The sequence below is a fragment of the Myiozetetes cayanensis genome, unplaced genomic scaffold (assembly GCF_022539395.1).
Source record: "Myiozetetes cayanensis isolate MyiCay16 unplaced genomic scaffold, myiCay2020 scf1, whole genome shotgun sequence".
Classification (NCBI taxonomy): Eukaryota; Metazoa; Chordata; class Aves; order Passeriformes; family Tyrannidae; genus Myiozetetes; species Myiozetetes cayanensis.
The window spans coordinates 51,091,721-51,114,758 of NW_026086604.1; the positions used below are offsets into that span (position 1 = coordinate 51,091,721).

The 23,038-nt window shown below is 39.3% G+C and overlaps 1 protein-coding gene across 2 annotated transcripts in view; it reads right to left on the reverse strand.

Annotated features, from left to right (window-relative positions):
- The window catches only part of PIEZO2 (piezo type mechanosensitive ion channel component 2), a 294,412-nt gene that overhangs the window by 2,849 nt on the left and 268,525 nt on the right, over positions 1-23,038 (reverse strand). The window contains exons 40-55 of one of the 2 annotated variants that reach the window (XM_050321398.1): positions 21,651-21,818; positions 18,683-19,072; positions 17,114-17,372; positions 16,425-16,607; positions 15,748-16,000; positions 14,878-15,010; positions 14,316-14,463; positions 13,988-14,202; positions 11,847-12,005; positions 10,386-10,533; positions 7,809-7,997; positions 7,261-7,353; positions 5,975-6,147; positions 4,086-4,205; positions 1,980-2,059; positions 412-592 (exon numbers count right to left, since the gene is read on the reverse strand). In XM_050321398.1, the coding sequence (XP_050177355.1) occupies positions 412-592; positions 1,980-2,059; positions 4,086-4,205; positions 5,975-6,147; positions 7,261-7,353; positions 7,809-7,997; positions 10,386-10,533; positions 11,847-12,005; positions 13,988-14,202; positions 14,316-14,463; positions 14,878-15,010; positions 15,748-16,000; positions 16,425-16,607; positions 17,114-17,372; positions 18,683-19,072; positions 21,651-21,818 (2,892 nt within the window). The remainder of the gene's footprint in view (positions 1-411; positions 593-1,979; positions 2,060-4,085; positions 4,206-5,974; positions 6,148-7,260; positions 7,354-7,808; positions 7,998-10,385; positions 10,534-11,846; positions 12,006-13,987; positions 14,203-14,315; positions 14,464-14,877; positions 15,011-15,747; positions 16,001-16,424; positions 16,608-17,113; positions 17,373-18,682; positions 19,073-21,650; positions 21,819-23,038) is intronic. The other variant, XM_050321408.1, reaches the window with a different exon arrangement.

The window sequence follows — 23,038 nt, forward strand, 5'->3', positions numbered from 1 at the left end:
TCTCTCTGTGGAGATGTATTTCATAACTGTTTCACACCAAGGGTCCTGGCTACAAGATTGGGAAGGTCACCAAAACTGGGGAGAATTTGGGCGGAACCTGACCTGCAGCTAAACTGACATCTTCTGAGTTTTTTTACTTCAGTAGGAAATTGGTGTGAAGGGTGCTTCTGGTTTTATTCCCACTGGAGAGCTGTTTCCAAGGGTGATACTATTCCTTATGAATATTAACCCTACTATAGATAATATTAGTAGACATTAATTTGAAAATCTCCCCAAATCCCTTTTTCAAAATGTTTGTAGTGTTCAAACACAACAACAACAAAGAAATAACACCCCCAAATCAGCAAATAAAGTCACCTCTACTTCTACCTTATGTACTTTATTTAATTTTTCATAAAGATTACTTCTTACCCATAACCAGCCAAAAATCCAAGGCTTGGAGGACTGACTTTATCACTGAATATGATGAGCTCAAGACTATCTCCAGATGTTTTGAATGTTTTTCCAAGCTGATTCAAAACCCACCACTCACGAACTCCCTCACCAGACACATTTTTGACCAGGGAAACTGTAATGTTTTTCCACTTGCAGTCTATTGAAAAAAAGAAGTATTAAAATATATACACAAAGAATTGTAGAAATCAAACTATTTTGAGACAGATACTTCAAACATCTGCATAATAAAATGACTGAGAAATATAAAAGCAAACGTTTGCTATAATTCTCCTAAACCCCCTTTTGCATTATTTCTGTACAAAAGTATAAAACCTATAAAACCTAGACTTCTGTGTTTTTCCTTCTGCAAATCTCATCTAATCTGCATTAAATAAATAAAATATTTCATATCACCTACACTGTCTTCTGTACAACTGTCAAATCATTTTGGTATTTTCAGGCCAAAATATCAGTAACACTCATCATGTGTGCATTTCAGGCCTAAAGAAAGACATTTAGCCTGGAGGGATAGAGGTCAGCTTCTAGATGTCAAAGTGAAACTACCACTGTAAATGGTTTATGTCTTGATATAAAAGATGTTACTCCCTTACATCAAGAAAAGCATAGTATGCTGTTTTATGCATACTCACCACACAGACAGGAGGGGAACTCTGATCCTCCTGAATGTACCTTAGTAGTGTATACATTAAAGCTCTTCTGAAGAATCTCAAATTAAGGACCTGACTAATTGACAGTGAAGCACTCGTAACTTATTGCTACTCATAGATTGATACTTGAGGTTCAGTCTCAAAAATTGTTTTTCCCAATGAATGTAACCACTGAACCTTGACAGTAATGTACTACATATTACTACTACTACTACTACTACTACTACTACTACTACTACTATACTCAAGCACCAAATTTAACCTTTGTTGAGCAAATTACTCTTCAATAAAGACTTGTTCCTACTCTTCCAACCCAACAGGTTATTCACATGTGTTATGTGCCCATGTGTTCATGTATTCTGTTTCTCTGGGAGTACCTGTATGCATTCTGACTCTGAAAATCAATGATTTATCTAAACTGGGCTCTTTGTCACCAATAAGGAAAGAACAGTTTAAACCCCCCAAATTATGCAGTGTCATTATTTAAGCTGAGGAGTTACATTTGCAGACATGCAATGCTACTGACTGTTCATAGTGAGGTATTAGGGAGATGCAGAGAAGTGAAACTTGTGACCACTTACTCAGAAAACAAGGGAAAACAGTTCCTAAAGCAGAATTGAAGGAAAGGAGATGGACTTCATCCTTAGAGTCCTTACTGTTAAATACAAAGCTATTGTACATCTGTACATCCAGATGTATTTTCTGTCTTATACTGTATTGACTTATCTTGCCTCAATCTTGCAGGCATCAAGTAGAAACCGTTGTATGTGCATTTCAGACTAAGGCACCTCATAACATCTCAGTGAATGTACAAGTGTGAGTGCTGCATTGCACTTCTTTCAACCATATACTCTTTTCCATGGTCTGGACACATACCTTTCAATAGTTGCTTTATGGGTTTTGCCAGAGAATCACTAGGAGCCTTGATGTAGTATGGGTACACTTCCCCTAATGTTCTGAAAAAAAAAAGAGAAAGCAAATATTTCATATTTTTATACATCTAAAATAATTTAGAAATACCTAACAGGGCTATACACAGTTCCCAGTAATTCTTGGCTCAAGCTATGACTTTATAGTGTTCAGATGCCACACCCGAAAGTTAGCTGGATTTATGGGCTATGTTTTTTCAGAACTTTAGCAGGGAGCTCCATCCATAATGTCACCATTCATACACCATGAATTCCACACACCTGAGGCATGTGTGTTTGCAAGGAATGTAGGCTTTATATTTTGTTTCCCTTTTTAACAAAGCGGCTTTTATGGTCAGCTCTAATGTCATAAAGAAAGGCAGTGGTAAACAAGCTAGAGAAATACGTAGCTAGAAAAATATTTGGTGAGAACAGTTACTACTTCAGAATTGCAAAATGTTTCGATAGTAACACCTGAAAAGAGTAAGAATTTTTGCCAGAATCTTTTATCAGGAAATATTTTCACAGTGTTTAGGAGCATTTCAAACTTAAAAGGAAAGATGTTTGTAAAAGTTCTACCACTGGATTCAAAATCAAATAATCTTTAATTAGAATAAATTACCAGCATCTAGAGGGAGAGACATTTCATTAAAAGCAGAGATCCTGTCCTAACTTTTTCCTCAAATGACTGAAAAATTCTAGGGAAGCAGAGCTCTCAGGGAAATCCTGTGACACTTGCCTACATTGCATACACCAGGCTGAGGAAGAACAGAAGTGGCCAATTGAAAATTGCTTCTGATCACTCCAGCAGGCCCAAAGAAAATGGTAAGAGCTCAGCAGCTAACTTGTCCCAGTAGGGGTGGTGACACAAAACTCCATGCTGAAGTAGTTAAATGACTAAAAGCTGCAACAACCATTTTTTCTTTATGACCAGGTAAAAACCAGCTTAAATCAACAATATTAAGGCAATATATTTGCAAGACAGGCAAATGCAGGTATATCTTCTATGTCACTGTTTGCCTCCTACAAAGGGAAAATTATAAACAAATTACACTTCCCACAAATGAGAAAAATCTACCCTCCATGGCTCTACATCACCTTAGGAAATATTCCTGCATCCTAATACAGCAGAAAAGTAAAAGAGGCATAAAATATTTTTAAATGCAAGGATCAGATGTGCAACAGCAGTCTGTTTGGATGTGCAAGTGTGTGTGTGTGTGTGTGTGTGTGTGTGTGTGCAGAAAAACAACTGTGCTGTTTTTGCCTTTGAAAAGGCAAATCAAATTTCTACCTACTAACAGATAAGAACCTCTCAGATTTTTCAAAATCCCAGTTAGCTTCAGCTTAAACTTTTCAACTCTGGTAGCCACAAATCAGATTAGGTAGCCTTCAGGGATGATGTGCTGGCTTAGCAGTACTTAGAGACTACTGCTGTAAAGTAATCCCCCAGTGAGCAGGCGGAAGAGGAAGAGCCAGACTCTTTTCAAATCTGGACAGAGGCACTACTGCTGTTAATGCTATAAGGCTATATCCATAGAATAATGCTTGATATTTATATTAAGAGCATGCCTTGTGAATTTCCATTACAGGAAAAGATCTGATGTCAGAAATGACTGCAGATGTTACCCTTTGACTGCAGTGATTTAACACTTCCTTGCCAATCTCATACTATTCAAAAATAACAATGTGAAATACAGTCTGGATGGTTATTTTGAACAAAAAAATTCTCAAAACAATATCCTCAGATCAAGTTGAACTGAAGCAACTCAAAGGTGAGTTGAACTATGAATATAACTGTAATGAACTTGTGCTTATCCAAAAAATCAAAGAAAAGTTACTAATAGCTTCACCATGCATGTTGATGATGATCCAGCGTTTGTGGTCTTCTCAGCCTACAGTTATAATAGAAAACAAGCTTTTACCTTCAATACTACTATTATTTGACTTCAGTGCTGTTGGCCTCTGTTATTGGAGGGGGCAGACAAATGAAACAGTTGCACAGGTTTGACCCCCTTAGGACATCAGGCTTCAAAACGGAAAGTTTGCATATAAATAGGCAAAGAAAATAACTTACACCTTTTCTAGTTGCTGCTGTCCAGACATCATTCTAGCAATAGCTTCTCTGGTTTTGTCTTGTAGTTTAAAGGTAAGTTTATCTGACGCTATTTCGGCTTTGGCACCAAGGGTGAGATTTCTGTTGCAAGTAAAAGGGAAGACACATTGTCAGCCTACAATCAGAGCATAACCTAAGCACTTGTTTGCTGAATGCAAGAGCTAGTTTTCTAACTAGTCTGCACTGACCCTGGCTATTCTAGACTTTGATGAAGCAAGCATTATGCTACCTGTACCTGAGATGGTGTGGTTTTTTTCACAGGGGCTATGTAGCAGCCTTAAAGGTTTATTTTCCTAACTGTCTATGCCTTTGTATACAGGACAATAAGGACACATTAATATCATCTTGCTTTCACTTTAGGCAATGGGACCGTTCGGTGTCAGGACAGCTAAGGATGTTGCAGTCAGCTACAGCTTCCCAAAACACCACCTCAGCCCTGCAGAAATGTGTCTAACAGATAGATAGGACCTCCATGCCTTCCCCTTAGGCTTCACACCAGCTGCAGAACATGACTGGTGCAGAATCAGCTTTCACACAATGCCTTATGCCATGCCCTGTGGTCCAAGTGCAGCAGCTGGGCTGCTGGGGGCTGCACAGAAACATCCCCAGCAGATGCTGTGCGAAGGCAAACTATGTGTGACAACAGGCCAACAGCCTCATCTTACTGCTGCCTGTGGTCTCCTTGCCTAGATGAAAGACAGCATTTAAGTAGAAGGTCACTGTGGTAAGTCTTTAGCACTTTCATTTATTCACGGTCACAATGTAATCCACAAGATATAATCTGAGGGTGAAAAAGGTCTCTTTCAACTATTGTATGAATGCCTGTAGTTATGAAAGCATATGGGCAAACTGAATAGCAGTACTAAAAATTAATATAAGGCTCGGAAATGATGGAGTGGTGTAATTCACTAGCTAATACTCAATGCTTCCAGGAAAATAAGAGGGGTCAAATAAAGTTGAATTAAGGGTGCAGATTCATTACTATTTTTGACTGCGGAAAGACTGACCCAGCAAGTTCAGAGTTCCCACAGTGATTCAGCTGACCTGCTTCTTGTGCATAGTCTTTTGTTATAACAATCCAGCTTCTACTTCCAACAAAACACGTAGATACAGGGCTGCAAAGGAACCTAATTTCCATGAAGTGATGACTTAACTCCAGTTTAATCCAGCAGTCTACAAGAATCCCATCTGGCAGACAGCAGTGAACAAATGAATTCAGTGACTGGGTGTGCTCTAACCTGTGTCAACGACTTTATTTTTTAGGCTGTTACTTTCAAAAACTTCATTGTAAAGTAATAGTTCGCTGAGGCCAAAGGAATCACAAGTAAACAGGTAAAGGTCTCAACAAAAGGGATCTGTACCATTGTTATGCTATTTGCATATAAAAATATTATGTCAATTCCATACTCCCTTAATAAGAGGACCAAGCACTTCTGTTCCTATTTTCTCATAAGTTTTCTGCCTTAACTAGGTCTAAGTATTCAATTTCCATAAATGATAACAAGGCTGTTGTTAGGGGCAGTTTGTGTGAACATCTCCATCTAAAACTGGCTAAAATTTTCTAACTTTTCCTTCCCCTCAAGTCCCATTGAAAACTCTATCCTGCCATTTTAAATAATCTGCTTGGAAGTGGCTCCACTTCTCTGTTTTTGAGAACTGCAGGCAACAGATGTTTTCCTGAGTAACAAAAATGACTTATCTCTGTCTCCCTCTCTCCCACTTTTAGTTTTTTGCCCTGCAGTACAATAGAATTTGCTGAAAAACTAAACCACAAATGCATCATGGAACTGTTCTACTGAGTAAATGCTTGGCAAACAATCCATCCACTTCATAACAGCCTTTTTAATTACCTCTGAATGGTCCATGAAAGAACTACAGTGAACTCAGATGAAAAATCCATCAGTCCTTGTATCATTTTCTTTCTACTGGGGGGGCTGATGGTCCATAAAGAGTTTGAATTTCCCTCTAGATCTGCTAAAGTTATATCTTCTTTTCCATAGCCCTCTAGAAACTGCAAGGCAGCCTGTAGGTGCAGCAGAGGAAAAGAAAATTTCAGTGCAGTGATATCCATGAGACATAGAACCATGTTTCCTAGTCAGACAGAATTGTAAATGTTTGATTAACTGTAAGTGCAGGGGGGCGCACTGATTGCTTTCCTCAGGTACCAACTGGGGCTTTAGATGGGAAGGGGAATTAACAAAGTATACCCAAGCAAGAAGGCAAAACAAAAATGGCCTTGCTGTTTGATGGCCATGAAGGCCAAAGTGAGCCTGAAAGTTCAGGAAGTAAACTCTGTAGAGTATTTAAACTTGAGTTAAAATTTTACTCTGTCTTCTGTTAAGTATCTTTCTGCATAGAAAGATGCCTGCAACTTGAAACGTAAAGATAAAGCAACTTGAAACTTGTAACTTCAAAAGGATCAAGGTTACAATATTAGTGCACTCATACTTGGGCTATTTGGTAGATCTAAGATCAAAACCTACACATTCTTGAATAGGCTAGTAGCAAGTACTTCTTTTAAAGCTATATCTGATCAAATGAGAGTTACATTAGTAATGCAACAGTTTCTACTAATTACCAGTAGAAACTTGTGAAAACTTTGTGCATGTTGCTTTATGAAATAGTTAGACTATGCTTAAATGGTTGCTTTGACGTTTTAATGTCAAAACATTTCTAGGCTATGCACACTTTCTTTTGACAGCACCACCTCTCCTCACCAGGAGATGAAAGATGTGTGTGCTATAGGAAGGACCATGGGGCTGGAAAGCGCCAACACTGTTATGTCACGACAGCACATTTGTTTTGGCAGTACACAATCAGCATCATGTCTCCTGAAAGTTTATGTCATTTAGAAGGGAGGTTTTTATTCACAGAACAGGACAGCTAAGGTTTCTGCCTTCCAGGATTTTGTGGAAAGGTGTCTAGATTGATGGTAGCTTGTCTGACCATAACGCAGCTCTGTCCTGACAAATGATCTGTGTGAACCTTTACTCATTCTAATCCTCTTTATGAAAATATCTTCCAATTGATGGCAGCACTGCTGACCACTTATAACTACACAAACAAAACTCACAAAAGGCCTCCATGGAAACATGCACACATTTTTAAGTAATGAGGTATTCTACATTTCACTTACAGTGTTACCCCTATAGCCTGCCAGAAGCATATTGAAACGAGTCTGATTGAAATCCTCGAGCTGACTCTGTTGAGCACTCATTGTGAAAATAGGCTGGGAAACAAAAGAACATACACTTGTCACATTTACTTCACATCAGCTGATACATACACAGTACAGCATCCTGTGCGTTACAGCCCAAGACAATTATGGCACTCAATTTAACAGAAGAAGGTTAGAATCTCATTCCACTGAGATGCAAGCTACCTCCAGTTACCTTGTATTTACCATGTGGACCTGTAGGCAGTTATCTGAGTGTATCTGATGTAGGAAAATTTATTTGGATTCCACTGACAGTAGATTATGGTTTTAACTCAAAAGTGAAGATAGTATTTTACATCAGTGATAAACTAAGGTGTTTTTAAACCCAAAAGGGATCATTTGTGGAAGCTTGCCTGATACCTTGCATAAGGCAGGAGAGTTCAATTCAATTCAATGAGGGAAGAAAAATAGTACAGGAAATACAGTTCAAAAACCAGAGTGAGCTTTTAGTGTCTCTTCTTTTTTACCTGATAACCTCCTAGAGTTATTGTGATTGATACATCTAGAGGCTTGTTGGTGATGCCTGCAACAGATTTGATTAAAGACATGAAGAGCAGTGGGAACCAGACAATACAAATCAGCAAGACGATAATCATGCCACCCATTCCATACTTCACAACTTTCTTTTTCTTCTGGCCTCTTGGTTGGGGATATCTCTGCAAAAGCAAATAGCAACATGGTAATGTCCCTTCTATCAGAGGTACACTTTGTATGATTTGAGGGCTAAATGTATAATGATCTTGAGGCTTCCCATCTTTTGTGTCAATTTGCTACCCATTGCCAGGCCAATTATTCTGAGATTTTTTTTAGCCAAATCTGCAAAGACACTTAATTTCTGGTGACAACAGAGGAAAGTGACAAATGAACCCATGCCAGATGTGTCCAGTGAGAGAAATACTGTGATTTTGATTCTTCACAACTCACAGGAACAAAATATAAAGTAATAGCAGCAACAGTGATACAACAATTTATTCCAAAAACTGCTGTTGTGATTGACCCACTTTCTTGTATTTGTGCTTCCAAAAAGTTTTATCTCAAAGCTCCTTAAGGCAGTTCCTCTCATAGATCTTGAAATGCTGCAAACAGTACATCAAAGCCGGGGGAGCGTGAAAACTGTTTGCCAGCAACTGACATACACAATCAGTAGGAATGTCTGATATTGCAGTACCTCCAAATTCATTTCATACCTCACTTACAGTATTTCCAAGAGTTGTTCACAGGCTTTATCCAATCTGTTTCTAGTGAATCCCACACCAATTGCATTTAAATAATGTTTACAGTTTTGTTGTTGTCCCTAGAATATTGACACTGTTGATGTAACATCCTTCCCTTTCTTAGCTTTTGAGACCAAAAGTGACTTTGCTTTTCTTCTCCTTTCAGAGCAGATCACATGGCATGTCTGTTCTGCCTTGCCCATAATGCCCTCCCTCTGTTATTTGCCTCATGACTGAACACCTTAGTAGTTCACCATCCTGTAAAATGCCTTACCATCACTGTAATTTATTTTGGTGTATTCTCTTAAAGGATTTAACTCTATGGTGTTTAGCAGCCTGTCTTTCCTGCACTGCATACTGCACGTGCAAAACAAAGACGCATTTTATTGCACTGTACCTCAAACACATGCCAGGAATTTGGCTTTCAGGAAATTATTCTTGCTTTACAACATGAATCCATAAAGCCCTATGAGAACATTAAATTTGTAATACAATGCTATATTTAAAACAGATTAGTTACTTTTCAAAAGCAGTAAATCAAGTAATTTGTCCTATGCCACAGAATAGTGTTTTCATTAAAATATTGTATCAAGATCAGCAGGGGTATATTATTTGTCTGTAAGAGAGTAGTTCAGGCACTTTTAATGACATTACAGAACATCTCAGAGAGACTCTAACAGTTAAAGTACTTAGGCACCACTCAAAGGGTGAGAGAGACAGAGAGAACTAAAGTACCTTGAACAACACTCGTAAAGTCATGGGTACTTATTTTGCTACATGGCATTAGCACATACTTGCTAACTTAGACATGGAAGTCTTCCCATGTCAGCTCTCTGCTACATATAATGCACTTGATCCTGTAGTGGTATAAAAAAACACAGTGAGATGGACAGTCAAAGTAGAACTGGATTATTATTTCTCTGACTCCTGAAGTTCTTCGGAACTTCTTCCATTCATGGCAGTAGTGGGAGTCATAGAGAAGAAACCTATATACAGGATTTGTGTGCTCTTTAGCTCTGAGTTAATCTAAGTGACACACTTGGAAAGTAACTGCCATTAAGAGACAGGATTATAATAAAAGTAGAAATACGTCAGTAACACTTAAAAATAAATCCATTTCAATGCAGATGTAGAATTTCTGACTGGTTTGGTCACTCTTAAAATAATGCTTAATTTCTATTTCAAATTGGCAAAATAAGCAAGCATATGGTTGCAATCTTTATAGTGGTTATAAGGAATCCAGAATTTGCAAGTTTAATTTGAACTGAAGCTTAAATGATTTAAAGAGACTGAAATTTCAGTCAGACAAATGGTGGGTTTATCTGGCCTACAGTTCAGTTCTGGATGTGCAGGGACTATCCTGGGATGGAGGAGCCAGCTGAGTTCCCTCTACAGTTACATGAACCTGGTGTCCCTGGGACCTACATTATGGGGGCATGAACTCTTCCTTGTACTGACCTTTCTCTTCAGCTACAGTTTCCCCGCTACTGCAAGTTACTTATCTAGCTGTGTGTGAGACTGTGTGAATACCAGGACTTTCAACCCCAGCCTTGAAACCCAGGCATGCAATTAAACCAGAAGGCACAGGTTTGTGGAGCTTACAATAATGGTGGAAAAAAAGCCAGGCACAGAAGGGAAGCAATCTGAAATTTCACTCCAGCTGACTGCCAACTACCATAAACCGCAAAAGAGTCTGAATATTTCTGAGCACCAGGTATATCTTCTAACAAACTGGTTTTATGGTGGATTTCCCAATTATTTAGGGATTATTTCTCTAAATTTCCGCAGGGGGGAGAGGAGGCCTGGATTGCTCATATGGCGCTTCCTTACTTTTTCTGACTCTCGCCAGCACTTCAGGATGAATATATGAGCGTAGATATCTTCAACACAGATCCAGCTGGAAAGACTGAGAGTGGTATCAGTCCAAACCCAGTCCATTACTGCTCTCAGCTCAGTCAAGAATGGAACTAGGCGGAACCTGAAGGGAGACCACAGCAAATAACTCATCAGAAACAGAGGGATCACACTGAACAAGCACAGCACATGTATATATGATGAGAGGGAGAATTAAGACAATATTAAAAGAGCTTACTTGGAGATTTTGTAAATACAAATACAATCATATCCTGAAATTGCATGACTAGTATTGATCTTCTGCTATTGCTCATGATCCTCTAGATCTCCTTGTCAGGCCATAAACATGCTTTTTTATCATTATGCCCAGTAATTGTGATTGAGCTATTGATGGAATAGTAAAAGGCTTTCCTGTATCCCTAAATTCCTCTGACCTGGGAGTGGAAACCATGTTTTCGAAAGGGCAGTGGGAATTTGTTTTATACCGCCTTACACCAAGAGGTGCATGGCACCTTTGCAGTAGGTGGGCAGTCCTCAGCTGTGTATGGAACTTGTCTTTTTAAATCTTAAGCAGCAGAAGAATGTGGGCTAACAGGAAATCAACATGCATTTAACAGTTCCAAGTGCATCATTCCCTTTACTAGTCCCACACTTTTCTGATCAGCCAGGTCACAAGGAGTATTTCATGTGAGGAAAGCTCTCCTCTGTAACTTTTCCTGCTGGAATAGAAGAAGTCGATACTGCAAATATTGTGAAAATGCTGAAATTATTCCAGTTTTTCTGTGGTATACATATATACTTTGAATTGGCTTAATCACAAGATCACTGTAACAGTCTAAGTGGAGAGTGAAGTATGCCTCTGTAAGACCACCTTTCCCTCCAAGGTGACGCTATGCCTTATTACTTGCACTAACACTCCTAACTTCTGAAGAGTTTCAAATGTGCAGCACTTCTCAAAGGAAACATTTTTTGATGCATAGTTCTTATTTCTCAGGTGTATTGTCTTTCATTTAATTTCTTTCACCTGCTGAGGTGGAGCCTGTAAACCTGCTCCAAAGATCTCTTTGGGATTTGACACCGTACTAGTTTTTAGCACTGCAGAGCTAATAACATTACCTGTTTTCTAGCATAATGTGTAGCCCCTATCTCTGTTCACAGAGGTGTTGTTTGTTTTTTTTTTTTTTGTGAACTACAGGGGGCATATGGCATATACAGAGTATGCTGTGCAAAATTTACTGTCTTATTTCCAGCTAATGGCCTTTTTATCCATCAGCGCGCTTGTAGTAAGCGTGGGTGGAGCCCCTCTCAAATCTTTGTTCGCGAAGCCCAGCCATGATGAGCCATCATGATTTCCAGCAGTCTGTGAATAACCCCACCAACTCATGATAACAAGTCCTTATTACACAAAAGAAAGAAGGGCAGTAGGTCTACACTTACCCTTGAAATAAGAACAGGTTGACATAGTTATAACTTTTTGTGAGGAAGTTACCAAGAACACGAGTTGGATATCCGCAGCGTATCTGATATGCTGATAAGCCAAAATAAACACATTTCACAAAATACCAGAGCTGGGCAACTGTGTTCTGGCTAAATTTCCTGTAAAGGAAAAGACAGATAAAGGAAAAGATAAGCTTTGTATCTGTGTATGACCAAATTAGCTTGAAATGCTTTGTGCTTCTGGCAGTTTCCCTTTCCTGAGATCCTGTGAAAAGCCAGTGGTTTCTGACCCCATGGCAGGGTTAAAACAGTGTTTGAAAGACGCTGAATGAGAAAGTCTATAAACAGCATCCATTGCCACCTCAGGGTTACAGGGGAGAGAGTGGGAATAGGGTTCCCAAAGAGTGAGAGTCTGGGGCAGTGTCCTGTCCCTCTGGATGCTAGAGGTCCCTTTACACCCATACAGACTAGTCTTCCCTTGGCCCCTATGATGGCACATCACTCTGTGAGCCCTTGGGTGGGGCCTGAATCTAGGCAGTTTTAATGGCTATTTGTGTTCATGAGAGCACCTCATACAGGAATTTAAGATGGAGTGACCTTTGAAAATGTTTTTCACCCTCCCCTAATTAAGTCTTATTCCGACAAATGGTTGAGGAACCATTTTTTGAGTTGAGTTTTGAATATCTCTGAAGATGGAGATCCTGTAGCCTGTCTGAGGAACCCACTCGTGTCTAACTATAGTCAAGAGTTTTTCCAACTTCTGGCCTCTTGACCTTTCTGAAGAGAGATTAGCTTCTTCTCAATGCCCTCTTTAAAGGTAGCTGAAGACAGCTCTTCGCTTCCTCATCTCCAGACTGAACTAACCCTCTTCCCTCAACATCTCATAACACGTCATTTGCTCCATCCCCTTGACGATCTTGGTGAACATGTGCCACTTCTGGCTGTTGTTCAATAGCATGGTGGAACTGCAGGAGATGCCTCATGATGGACAGGATTTGTCAGTTAGCCATAATTCAGTATTTTCAATTAAACCCCGCAAAACTATTTTTGTTGAGAAATTTGCAGGTGTTTCTAAGACTCAGTCTGATTTAGAAAGAATACAGGAGGTTTCAGTGCAGATTTGAGGTTAACAACTTGATACAGATTTCACAAAAGGACATAGTATGTCAAAATTATTTTATTTCATAGCAATTCTCAATGGGCAGTAGAAAAGAGATTCATTTGAAAAATGCATTCTTTTTTTTTTTTTCAAATTTGGGCACAATTGCTACTGCACTGAGGAAAAATAAAACATTTGTTTTTGAGATCAAGTGAGGCCTTTCATTTTTTCTTTACACTATGCACCTATTTTTTTTTTTGCCAGTAAAATAACTTGACTGTTAACGAAGTGTAATGTGCCCAGGTGACACACTCAAATTCCCTGTACAGCCAATGGAGTGAGGTAAATACTTCAAGGCAATTTAAAGTATGAAGAGGGGAGTTAGCCAAGTACTAGGGAGGGAACCTTAAGACCTCTGCACTGCAGACTGGGGTGACAAGTGGCTCAAGCTGTGCAACAGATTTGGAGGTGAACCTGACCAGACATGTGACACAAAATTTCACGCAGCAGGTGACCACCTCCACACAGTCTCCTGAACCAAGTGTCAGAAGCAGGGGAGGAGAAATTTGCTCTTCAGAAGGGACAAGGGTTGTAGACATTCCTCAGACTAAGGAGATTTAAATCAACAGTTCACACATTCCAGGAATCTGCTAAATTATAAGTTACTCTGGGGGAGACATTTTCTACTCGCTCTTCTAAAGCTGCATGCAGCAGTCTAGGGAGCAGGGAATTGGATCAGAGGCCAGCACTGTCTCAGCTGAAAGCTCTCATCACTCAATTACAGGCAATTTCTCTTACACCTGCTTGCATTTTGGCCTAAGTTGAGAATATTTCTGTACATATATAATTAATTCTTCCTCAAAGTTATACTGGCCAAAGTTATTGCTTTGGAAAGGCACTCCAACATTCTGCTTATAAAAGAGACCAAGAAGAAACTTTTTCATGATTCCAAAGCCTAGCTATAAACATATCAAATTTAAATGCAAGCAACTTGGTAGAGCATCAGTATTCAACCCATATTGTTTGTTTATAAAGGTTATACCTTTCTGTCACTCCAGGCAAGATAAAGAACATCCAGAAATGTATTCCAAAAACAAGGATGACCTGGAAGATAACCTTTCCCATGACAGTCTTTTTGAGGTACAGTGCTCGATCTACCACCATGGTACCAAACTGAATGAGCACCATCACCAAAAATGCCTCCGGGACCTGGTCCTCTGATAATGAAGAGGTGATATCTGCTGCAGCAGAGTGTTTCTGAAAAGGAAAATACAAGGGTGGTCAAAGAAGAAGGACACTCACACGATATTTAGCATCTACACCATGTAAATCCTGCTGTGGATTTACACAAAGATGCCTCTGTGACATACCCCAAAAGCCCAAAATCCAAACACAATGATGATGAAGTCCACTGTGTCTGCGAGGAACATCAGCACATACACATCAGTCACTGCACTGTAGTCTGGATGAATAAGATTGTAGAAAAACTGTCTGATGGGCACATACACCTGGAGAGTCCTAAAACAATATAGACCACAATGTGATTTAATAACATGTAGCTTGCCCTGAAGAAAATAAAGGCTGAGTGTGTTATAGTTAATATTTTTAAAGATTATCTAAAATCTACTCTGACAGCCTTCGCAGGACTTCACAGACACCACTCCCTTGTTCTGATTGCTTCTAAACCACTGTATTAGAATTTGCTCCCTAGAAATGTACATAGCCAACTAAGTTCACATGGGATATTTAGCTTTTTTTATCAGGCAGATGCTATTTGAACAGCTGCTGATTTGTCTGATGTTCAGCTGCTGGGACATCTGCACACAATGAACACTTAACAGCAGGAGTAACCTGCTCTATTTAAAATGCTGGTTTACTGCTTTACTCATTGGAACCTCGCCCCAAACCCACACCACTCCTCACATTGCTCACTTTTTAATTGTAAAGGCCTTGGCTTTGATCATTTGTTCTCGAAACTTTTCCATAAGAAGCTCTTTTCTGGATTTCTGCTTGATGCTTAACACGCTGCTTCCTTTCTGACTGCTGTTCCGTGTACTGGTACTTCCTGGGAAAAAAAAGAAAGGAAAGAAAAGCCAATTCAAAATAAAAGTTTAAATACAAAAACTAGAAGGTAATAAATCTCGAGACTTCTATTCCATATACAAGTCTCACATTTGAAAGAAGCTTTGAGATGAATTCTTTTTTTCCCCAATATGGCAAAATCCTGTGAACATCCAGTAAAGGTTTCATCACTGGCATATCAAAACTTGATTAATAAGTATAAAATGAGAAGACTAGTGGTAAAGGCAAGTATTTTATTAATCTGATTCAGTCACCTCAATTGGTAATATATACATTTAGGCTAGAATAACCCTGCCCTTTTTACAAGATAAGACAGGTAATCTGTTTCAATATACCTAATAAAAACTTTTCTCAGTTCAGGTATCATCAAATGTAGATATGAAAAATACATATGTTTTGCATTCCCTCTAGCTGGAGGTTATGCTGAACCAGAATTTCTGGATCTAGGCCACACTGAGCATTCCTTTCCTAGCTTTTGGATAATGTAATTTTAAAAACATAATAAATCACAAAGTATGGCTCTCCATTTGAACTTTAAGAAGGCTTGGAGTGCGTTCAAACATGAAGATATGTTGGTTCATATCCTATTTCATCACTGAGAAGCAGCAGCATTCAGTAGCCCCTGGGAGCTCTGCAGCAACCAGCACGAAGTTTCAGCAGAATGATTCTATGGGAAATGAATGTTTGCTCTTCAAATCCCAGAAATGCCATGACATTTACCTCTCTTAGACCTGTGTGAGGAGAAGCTGGACCTGTGTGAAAGCTGTGATATGCTGCTAGAGCTCTTCCTCCTGATGGCAGTCTGTTGCTCGGGGAAGTGGACATGGATGGACTCCACTGACGCCGCAAGATTGACAGATTTCAGTGAGGCAGAAGAGTCTCTCCTGCCTCCTGTCAGAGAGAGCTCATCATCAGTGTCCTCTTTATTACTGGAGCTGTCTCCTTTCTCATCTTCATCCCACAGTCCATGGCACTAGTGGAAAAAGACAGTGTATCAACCTTGTATTTCTGACACATGCCTGTATTTTTTACAGGCATTGCTAAACTCAGTCTCACATTCACCATGGGGAAGACAAATTCATTGTGTTGGATATCACAGAATTACTTGGGTTGCAAAAGATCTTTCAGATCATCAGTTCAGCTGTTAACCCAGCACTGCCAAGTCCACCATGAAACCATGTCCCTTCAGTGCCACATCTACGCGTCTTTTAAACACCTCCAGAGATGGTGACTCAACCGCTTCCCTGGGCAGCCAAGTTAAATTTTTAATAACCCATTTAGTGAAGAAATTTTTCCTGATATCCAAATGAATGACTTTCCAAATGAATGACAAGTGACTTAAAAAGTTAAAACTAAAAATTATATATAAAATAAGAAACCACATGAACCCAGATTACCTTTAAAATGGATCTGTGGAAGAATAAAGCAAGAAGCTGAACAAGATCATAGTGCACGTAACCCTCTTTCTTCTCAATGCCAATAATATTGGGTGGATGGTAAGGTTTATCTTTCGTGTAATCTACATGTTTATTCCAAGGAAAGAAGCCAAACTGGAAGAAGTACTTGATGACAATGGCCACCTGTTCAGAAACAAAACACACTTGGCATGTTTTATAAGCATGTCAGATATAATAAGCCTTGGGACATTAAGAGGGGAGAAATATGACTACTCTGTCAGTTTTATGAGAAGATAAACAAGCGTATTAATTGCCAAAGAGGAATAACACTTCACATTTCTTCAGTAATAAAGTCAATCAACATTCTCCAACAGATGATGCTCATTGTGGTACTTGAGATACCACAACCAGCAAATACTGTCTCCTGATTAACAATTAGACAGTAACTGCTTGCAAATGGTCTGTTCCTGTGATAACTGCATTATGTGCCAGGAAGGATATTGCTCATTGCAATGAAAAACAAGATCTTTCCATACCAGAGAAGTTGCCAGCGATGATAGCAAATATTTATATTAATATGAAGAGCCAGAGGCCCTTGATCCTAGAGATCAAAACCAGAAGAGAGACCATGCAAGACTTAAAATTACCTTTTCTGTGTTAGACATGGGGTTGCAAAAACAGCAGCTTACCTCAGTGTAGACAATGGCTGTCATCCAGAAACGTTTGCTTGGCCGAGGAACAGACAGCATGGCCCACAGGAATATAAGGATGGGAAGCACCAGGGTTATCATGGAGGCAGAGATCATGTGGTTAAGGATGATCACAAAATAGCACACCATTTCTGACCGGGCCACCAGTGTATTGTACAGGGCATAGATAAGGAGCAGGACTCGAGGCTGACCAACATAGAACTTCTCTGACTCCTCCAGCTCGTCATCATGAAACATCCTGTGAGGAGCAGAGTACAGTAAATGAAATGAAAATGAACCTTGCAAGAGCTGCTTTTCAAATTGCTACATTTTTCCTTTTGAAAAATATTAAATTCTGCTGCTAAGTTCAATAGAGGGAAAAAAATGAAAAAGCTATTTAGTATTATAAACAGATAGCCTGATTCTAAGCTCAGAAAAAAGGAATTTCTGGCAAAATAACTAAAAACACTGTTCTTCAGGTTTTTAATTTACCCAGGGAGTCAGTCTGGCTTAAGAACTTCCACAAACTTCACTTTCCTACAGCTGCTCAACCAACATATCTCAGGCAAATCACACCATACTGGTGTGGATTCATAACTGATTTATCAACACAGATAGGAATTTGGAGAGAAAACAGAGGTACATCATGAGACCTATGTTATGAATATTCCTGGGACATAAGACTAGAACATAATATATGTCCTTGAGCATTAGATGTGTCCAAACTTTACAAGACTTAAATAAATATAAAAAGCAGTGACTTTCATACACATTCATAATTCTCTCTTCTTTTCATAAAGAGTGTCCTGGTCTGAGAAGAGATCTTATTGAAAAGCAAAAATTACTAAGGAAAACCAGAAGACAAGACACTGCATCTGACAAAGTCAGATCTACGCATCCTCTCTCTCTCCAGATGCAGTCAGGCTGAAAGACATTTCTGTGGTTTAAGATTTTGTCCCCACATTTGGGGAAGCTCTCCCCAGCTGAGTCAGGCCGGAAAGCAGATGAAGAAGTGCAGTGGCACCATCCCCACCTCAGTGCTGGTTGTGTTGCTGAGCACAGTGTCTAAGGGGCAAAGAGAGGAACTTATGAAAGTACTTAGCAAGGTGGTCTCTCTACACAGTCCTCAGCTCCTACTGGCTTTAACAGAAACTGCCATAGGCCAGTTTACCTTATATTGATAAAAAATAATTAAAGGAGAAACTTTTTCTCAGGTAGTCCTAGAAGAAACTCATTTGAAATCACAGGTGTCTAGATAAGAGAAGCCTTCTCCACAAAGAATACTTAGAAAAGCCCTCGACCCCATGATAATTGCAGCACAGAAATTCAATGCTAATTGGAACAATTAAATATGGTATCTAGGGAGAAAGCGGAGATTCATTCTAAGATGAATTTGAATAATTTTAGAAATCGGTAATTAGAACAACTTCACGGGAAATGAGCTTCTTCCCTTAAACCAAACTTAGCACATGGTCTATATCACAAACTGTAAGCTAGTTCTGAGACAAAACCCCCAAAGTAATGACAAAACTTTACACACTGTGTCCAACAATCTTTCCTTTTCCTTACTTGTTCAGAAGCAGCTCGCTAGCTGTTAGCTCATGCGTCAGTGGGGGGAGAATGGTATCAAGTTTGTCCGTCCGGCTGTCGTCTGGGCTCACCATCATGAGACTCTTACCAGCTGAGTCATCTGGGGACCCAAAGGGAAGATGTTCAAAGCTGACAGCTTTGCTATAGGAAGGCGGAGCTTCTGCATTGCTATCCACTGTGGAGTACAATGGCACATCGGTATCAGGAGTGTATGCAGCTCCTTCTGAATCCAGGCTATAATCTTCCACCTCTTCTTCCTCCAACCTTGATGCAGAATGAGCTCCTTCCTCTTCATGCTCTCCTTCTACCTCCTCAATGGTTTCTGTTGTTCCCTGACGAGAATAGACCATGGTGACCTGTGTAGGTTCACTGTCGGAGATGGATGAAGAGAGTGAGCTGCGGTTTACAAGACTCAAAATCAAGCAAAGTTTGTTCATTGTACCTCTATGCAGACAGCTGAGCAACCCCAGTGCATTCCCAGGCCTTCAAAGTTCGTATGATCTGGTAGAAAATATATCATCATGATCTCCTCTTACATAGATGGAGTATCTGGATCCATCTGCTCTCTGAATGACATACCACTGAACCTGCAGTGATTCATTATGTTTCCACAGCAGCAGAGGGCAAATAACAAGAGAAACTACACTAACTTTCTGAAAGTAGTTCAACCACTTTCTGACCAGAGTCAAGGCTTGCTATTACATCTATTTAAGGCATGCTACATGGTGAATGATAGGCAGCCATGGGGTTTCTTCTACACATGGTGCTTTTAACAACCCCTGTATGAGTGTTGTATACAACTGGAACATGAGCTGAACACACATGTACCAACTCTGATTCCAAATGAAAGAACATGTAAATTGCTAACATGAAGAAAATACAACCTGGATTACAAAACTGTTCCAGTAACAGGGTATCTTGCTTACCTTTTAGATTGCTCTATGTTCTTCAATAAAGTCTTCATTTTTACTTTATCTGCCTGCTTTACTTCTGCATGTACCTATTTTTTCAACTGTACTTATTCACACTGATCAGTTTTCTGCTTGATTCACATTCCTTATTCTTGGCTTTGCATAGAATCGTAGAATGGTTTGGGTTGGAAGGGACCTTAAAGATTATCTAGTTCCAATCCACCTGCTGTGGGCAGGGATGCCTTCCACCAGACCAGGTTGCTCAAAATGCCATCCAACCTGGCCTTGAACACTTCCAGAAATATAACATCCACAACTTCTCTGGTCAACCTGTTCCAGTGTCTCACCACCCTCTGAGTAAAGGATTTCTTCCTGATATATAATCTAAACTTGATCACTTTTAGTTTAAAGCCATTAGCCTTTGTCCCAACACTCCATACCCTTGTAAAAAGTCCATTGCTAGCTCTCTTTTAGGTATCCTTTAGGTTCTTGAAGGTTGCTATGTGGTATCCCTGAAGCCTTCTCTTCTCCAAGCTGAACAGCCTGAGATACCTCAGCCTGTCTCCAGAGGAGAGATGCTGCAGCCCTCTGACCCTCTTTGTGGCCTCTCTCTGGACCCACTCCAACAGGTCTATCTCCTTCTTATGTTGGGTGTCCCAGAGCTGAATGCAGTAGTCCATTATCACTTTCTCTCTTAATGCTCTGTGTACCCCAACAGTCTCAGTTATTGTAAATTCATGTCACTTGATGACTCCAGATGGGAATCTGAATGTCATATTTGCTCTGCTTTTAGCTTTTCATCCCTCACAAGTATTTTTTCACCTCTCCCCTCAAACATCACTCTTTATCTTTTTAGTCTCTATTCCAGTCCTTCTCCGTAGGTTAGACAACAGGTCTGTACAGGTTAGGCAACTTAGTGTCTTTTGTTGGCTGCATGTCCTTGTACCTCAACAGAGACAAAACTAGATTTCACATAGCTCCTATGACATGAGCAATATTTTCGCCTAAAGTACAACCTTTTACAGAAAACTGGCACCGGCAAAGCCATCTGTCACTACCTTCTGCCAAAATTGAAAATTAAGTTCCATCTCTTTTCCTTTTACGCTGCTTATAAACTTATTATGGCTATGTTAGATCACTTTACTTGTAGCATCATTTTAATAAATGTAACACCTATGATGATGTGTGTTTTGATGATTCATGGTAGCACTCATCCTGGTTAAAATGCACAAAATCATAAAAACTCATAATTTCAAAACTGAATGACACCAAAAATTTGTAAACCACTTTCAACACTGAAAGGCAATGATGCAATATGCCATAAAATTTCATATTTACAATACTAGTTGAACCACTGCCTCCCAGTGCCATCTAAATCTCTGGTTTTTACCTGCTAAAAAGTGAGTGAACAGCTTTGAACAGTTCTCTCTTGCACTGGTTATTAATAGTATTCACTATCTTTTCACAGCTATTTTCCCTACCTTAATTCCAACACTTTACTCTATGGTAAAGTAATCAAAACATATTTAGCAATCTTTCCTATATGGGGAAAACTAAAAATTGAAAAACCAAGGCCAACATTGTCTATCTTAGTTTCTAAAATTAGACATTTATTTCCATATTTAGAATAACTGGTTAGCTGAGAAACTTAACTTCCAGCTTCCAATTTAAGAATAAGCATCAGCTCAGTAACTCTGAAAATCATACACTTCTTTAGCTGATTAAATACAGACTTCAGCCTCTTTTTTGACAACCAGTATAATGTAATGGAGAAACTTTTAAAAGTACATGAATTAAGGATGAAAAATTGAACAAAACGAAAAAACAGAATAAGAAGTGAAATAACAAATGAATCCTAGATTATGATCCTGACTTTGAATCTCAGACCCATGCCACAACACAGAAGGGAGTAAAGCTTCCATTAACCATGCAAACCACTGTGTACACCACGGATCTGCAAAAGCAAACTCATGTACATTGCAGTAAGTATAATGGTATGGGTAAACGAGTGAACAAAGCATGCATGAGTTAAGCACCTTGACACTATACTGCCACTGTCAGCTGATGAGGAGGACATATCCATGCTCTGCATTTTACGAAGCCTAGGTCGAGCGCGCTCACTTGTTTTAGGAACAGTGTCTGGTCCATCTAAATCATCAAGGGTTGACTGCCTTGAGAACAGCATGGTTGCTTCAGTGTAGCAGCTAGCAGCGCAAACAGTTATAAAGACAGTGTTAAATACAAATGGTATTACACATGGTTCAGTAAACAAATATGCTCGCCATGCAGCAAAACACTGACACAGAGAGAAAAGGTTCAGAGAGAAGATAAGGATTTGTTCAGAGTCACCACAAAAACACATTTCTATGCTCAGCTTGCTCATGGTCAAATTCATATAGGGGCTACAGAAGGGTAACCACCATCTAGTCATATTCAAGAAGACATGAAAGCAACACAGTGCTCTACATGCTTTCCAGGGCACAGACTTACATATGTGAGCAGGTTTTATTTTGTTTGTTTGCTCCTGAAATTTCCAAATTCCACAAGAATGTTTAGGGAAGTGACCTCCTCTGTGCATATTCTATTTTATTAATGATATACTGTGCTGAACCTTTTTGCACAGGTACAAGCCAATTTCCTAAAAGAGCCCTTAAAACTGAATAAGCTCATATTCCACAAATAGCAAAATAGCTGTCAGACATTGGCTAATCCTCTTTCCAAACCAAAGAGCCAAATCGGATATGTTACTTAGCCAGTATATGCATGCCAAATACAACCTGCTCTGCATGGGATGGCTTTTATTTTGATATTTACTAGGAAGCCCTGATGATTCTTTCCAGAAGATTTAATTTATTTCAATCACAGCCTAAAGTATTTCAGAATTGGTAACATGTGCATCTTGAGATAAAGAACGGGTATAAATAACCCTTATAAGTAAACCCTTATCTCCTTTCACTTATCAAATACAACAGGACACCAGAGACATACACCATACATTGAGCATTTATGTGTTACTGGAGAAAAGAAGAACTGGATGAGTTATGAGCAAGAAAGTACATAATTAAATACAAGCATCTAACATAGCAACAGGAAAGAAGCAAATACCTTAATGACATATGGTAGGTAAGAGGATTATTTCTCCTGTAAAAATCTCTGAAAAACACAGATGTCTATGAAATGAGTTGAGTGACCTGGTGTTTTAATACCTGTAGTGACCTGCTTGAATCTCTCAAATAGAATGAGAGAAGAAGGAATCACAAAATGCAGGATTTACACTCTACTTTTCTTCTTTTGAGTCCATCTGTGTTACACCTGAGCAGCAGCAGCAGCAACAGCATGGAATTTGCTTCTTTGGCAAGGATTATGTTTGTCCAGGGACACAGAGAATTGGGAAAGAGGTCAGAAAGGAAGTGCAATGATGTTT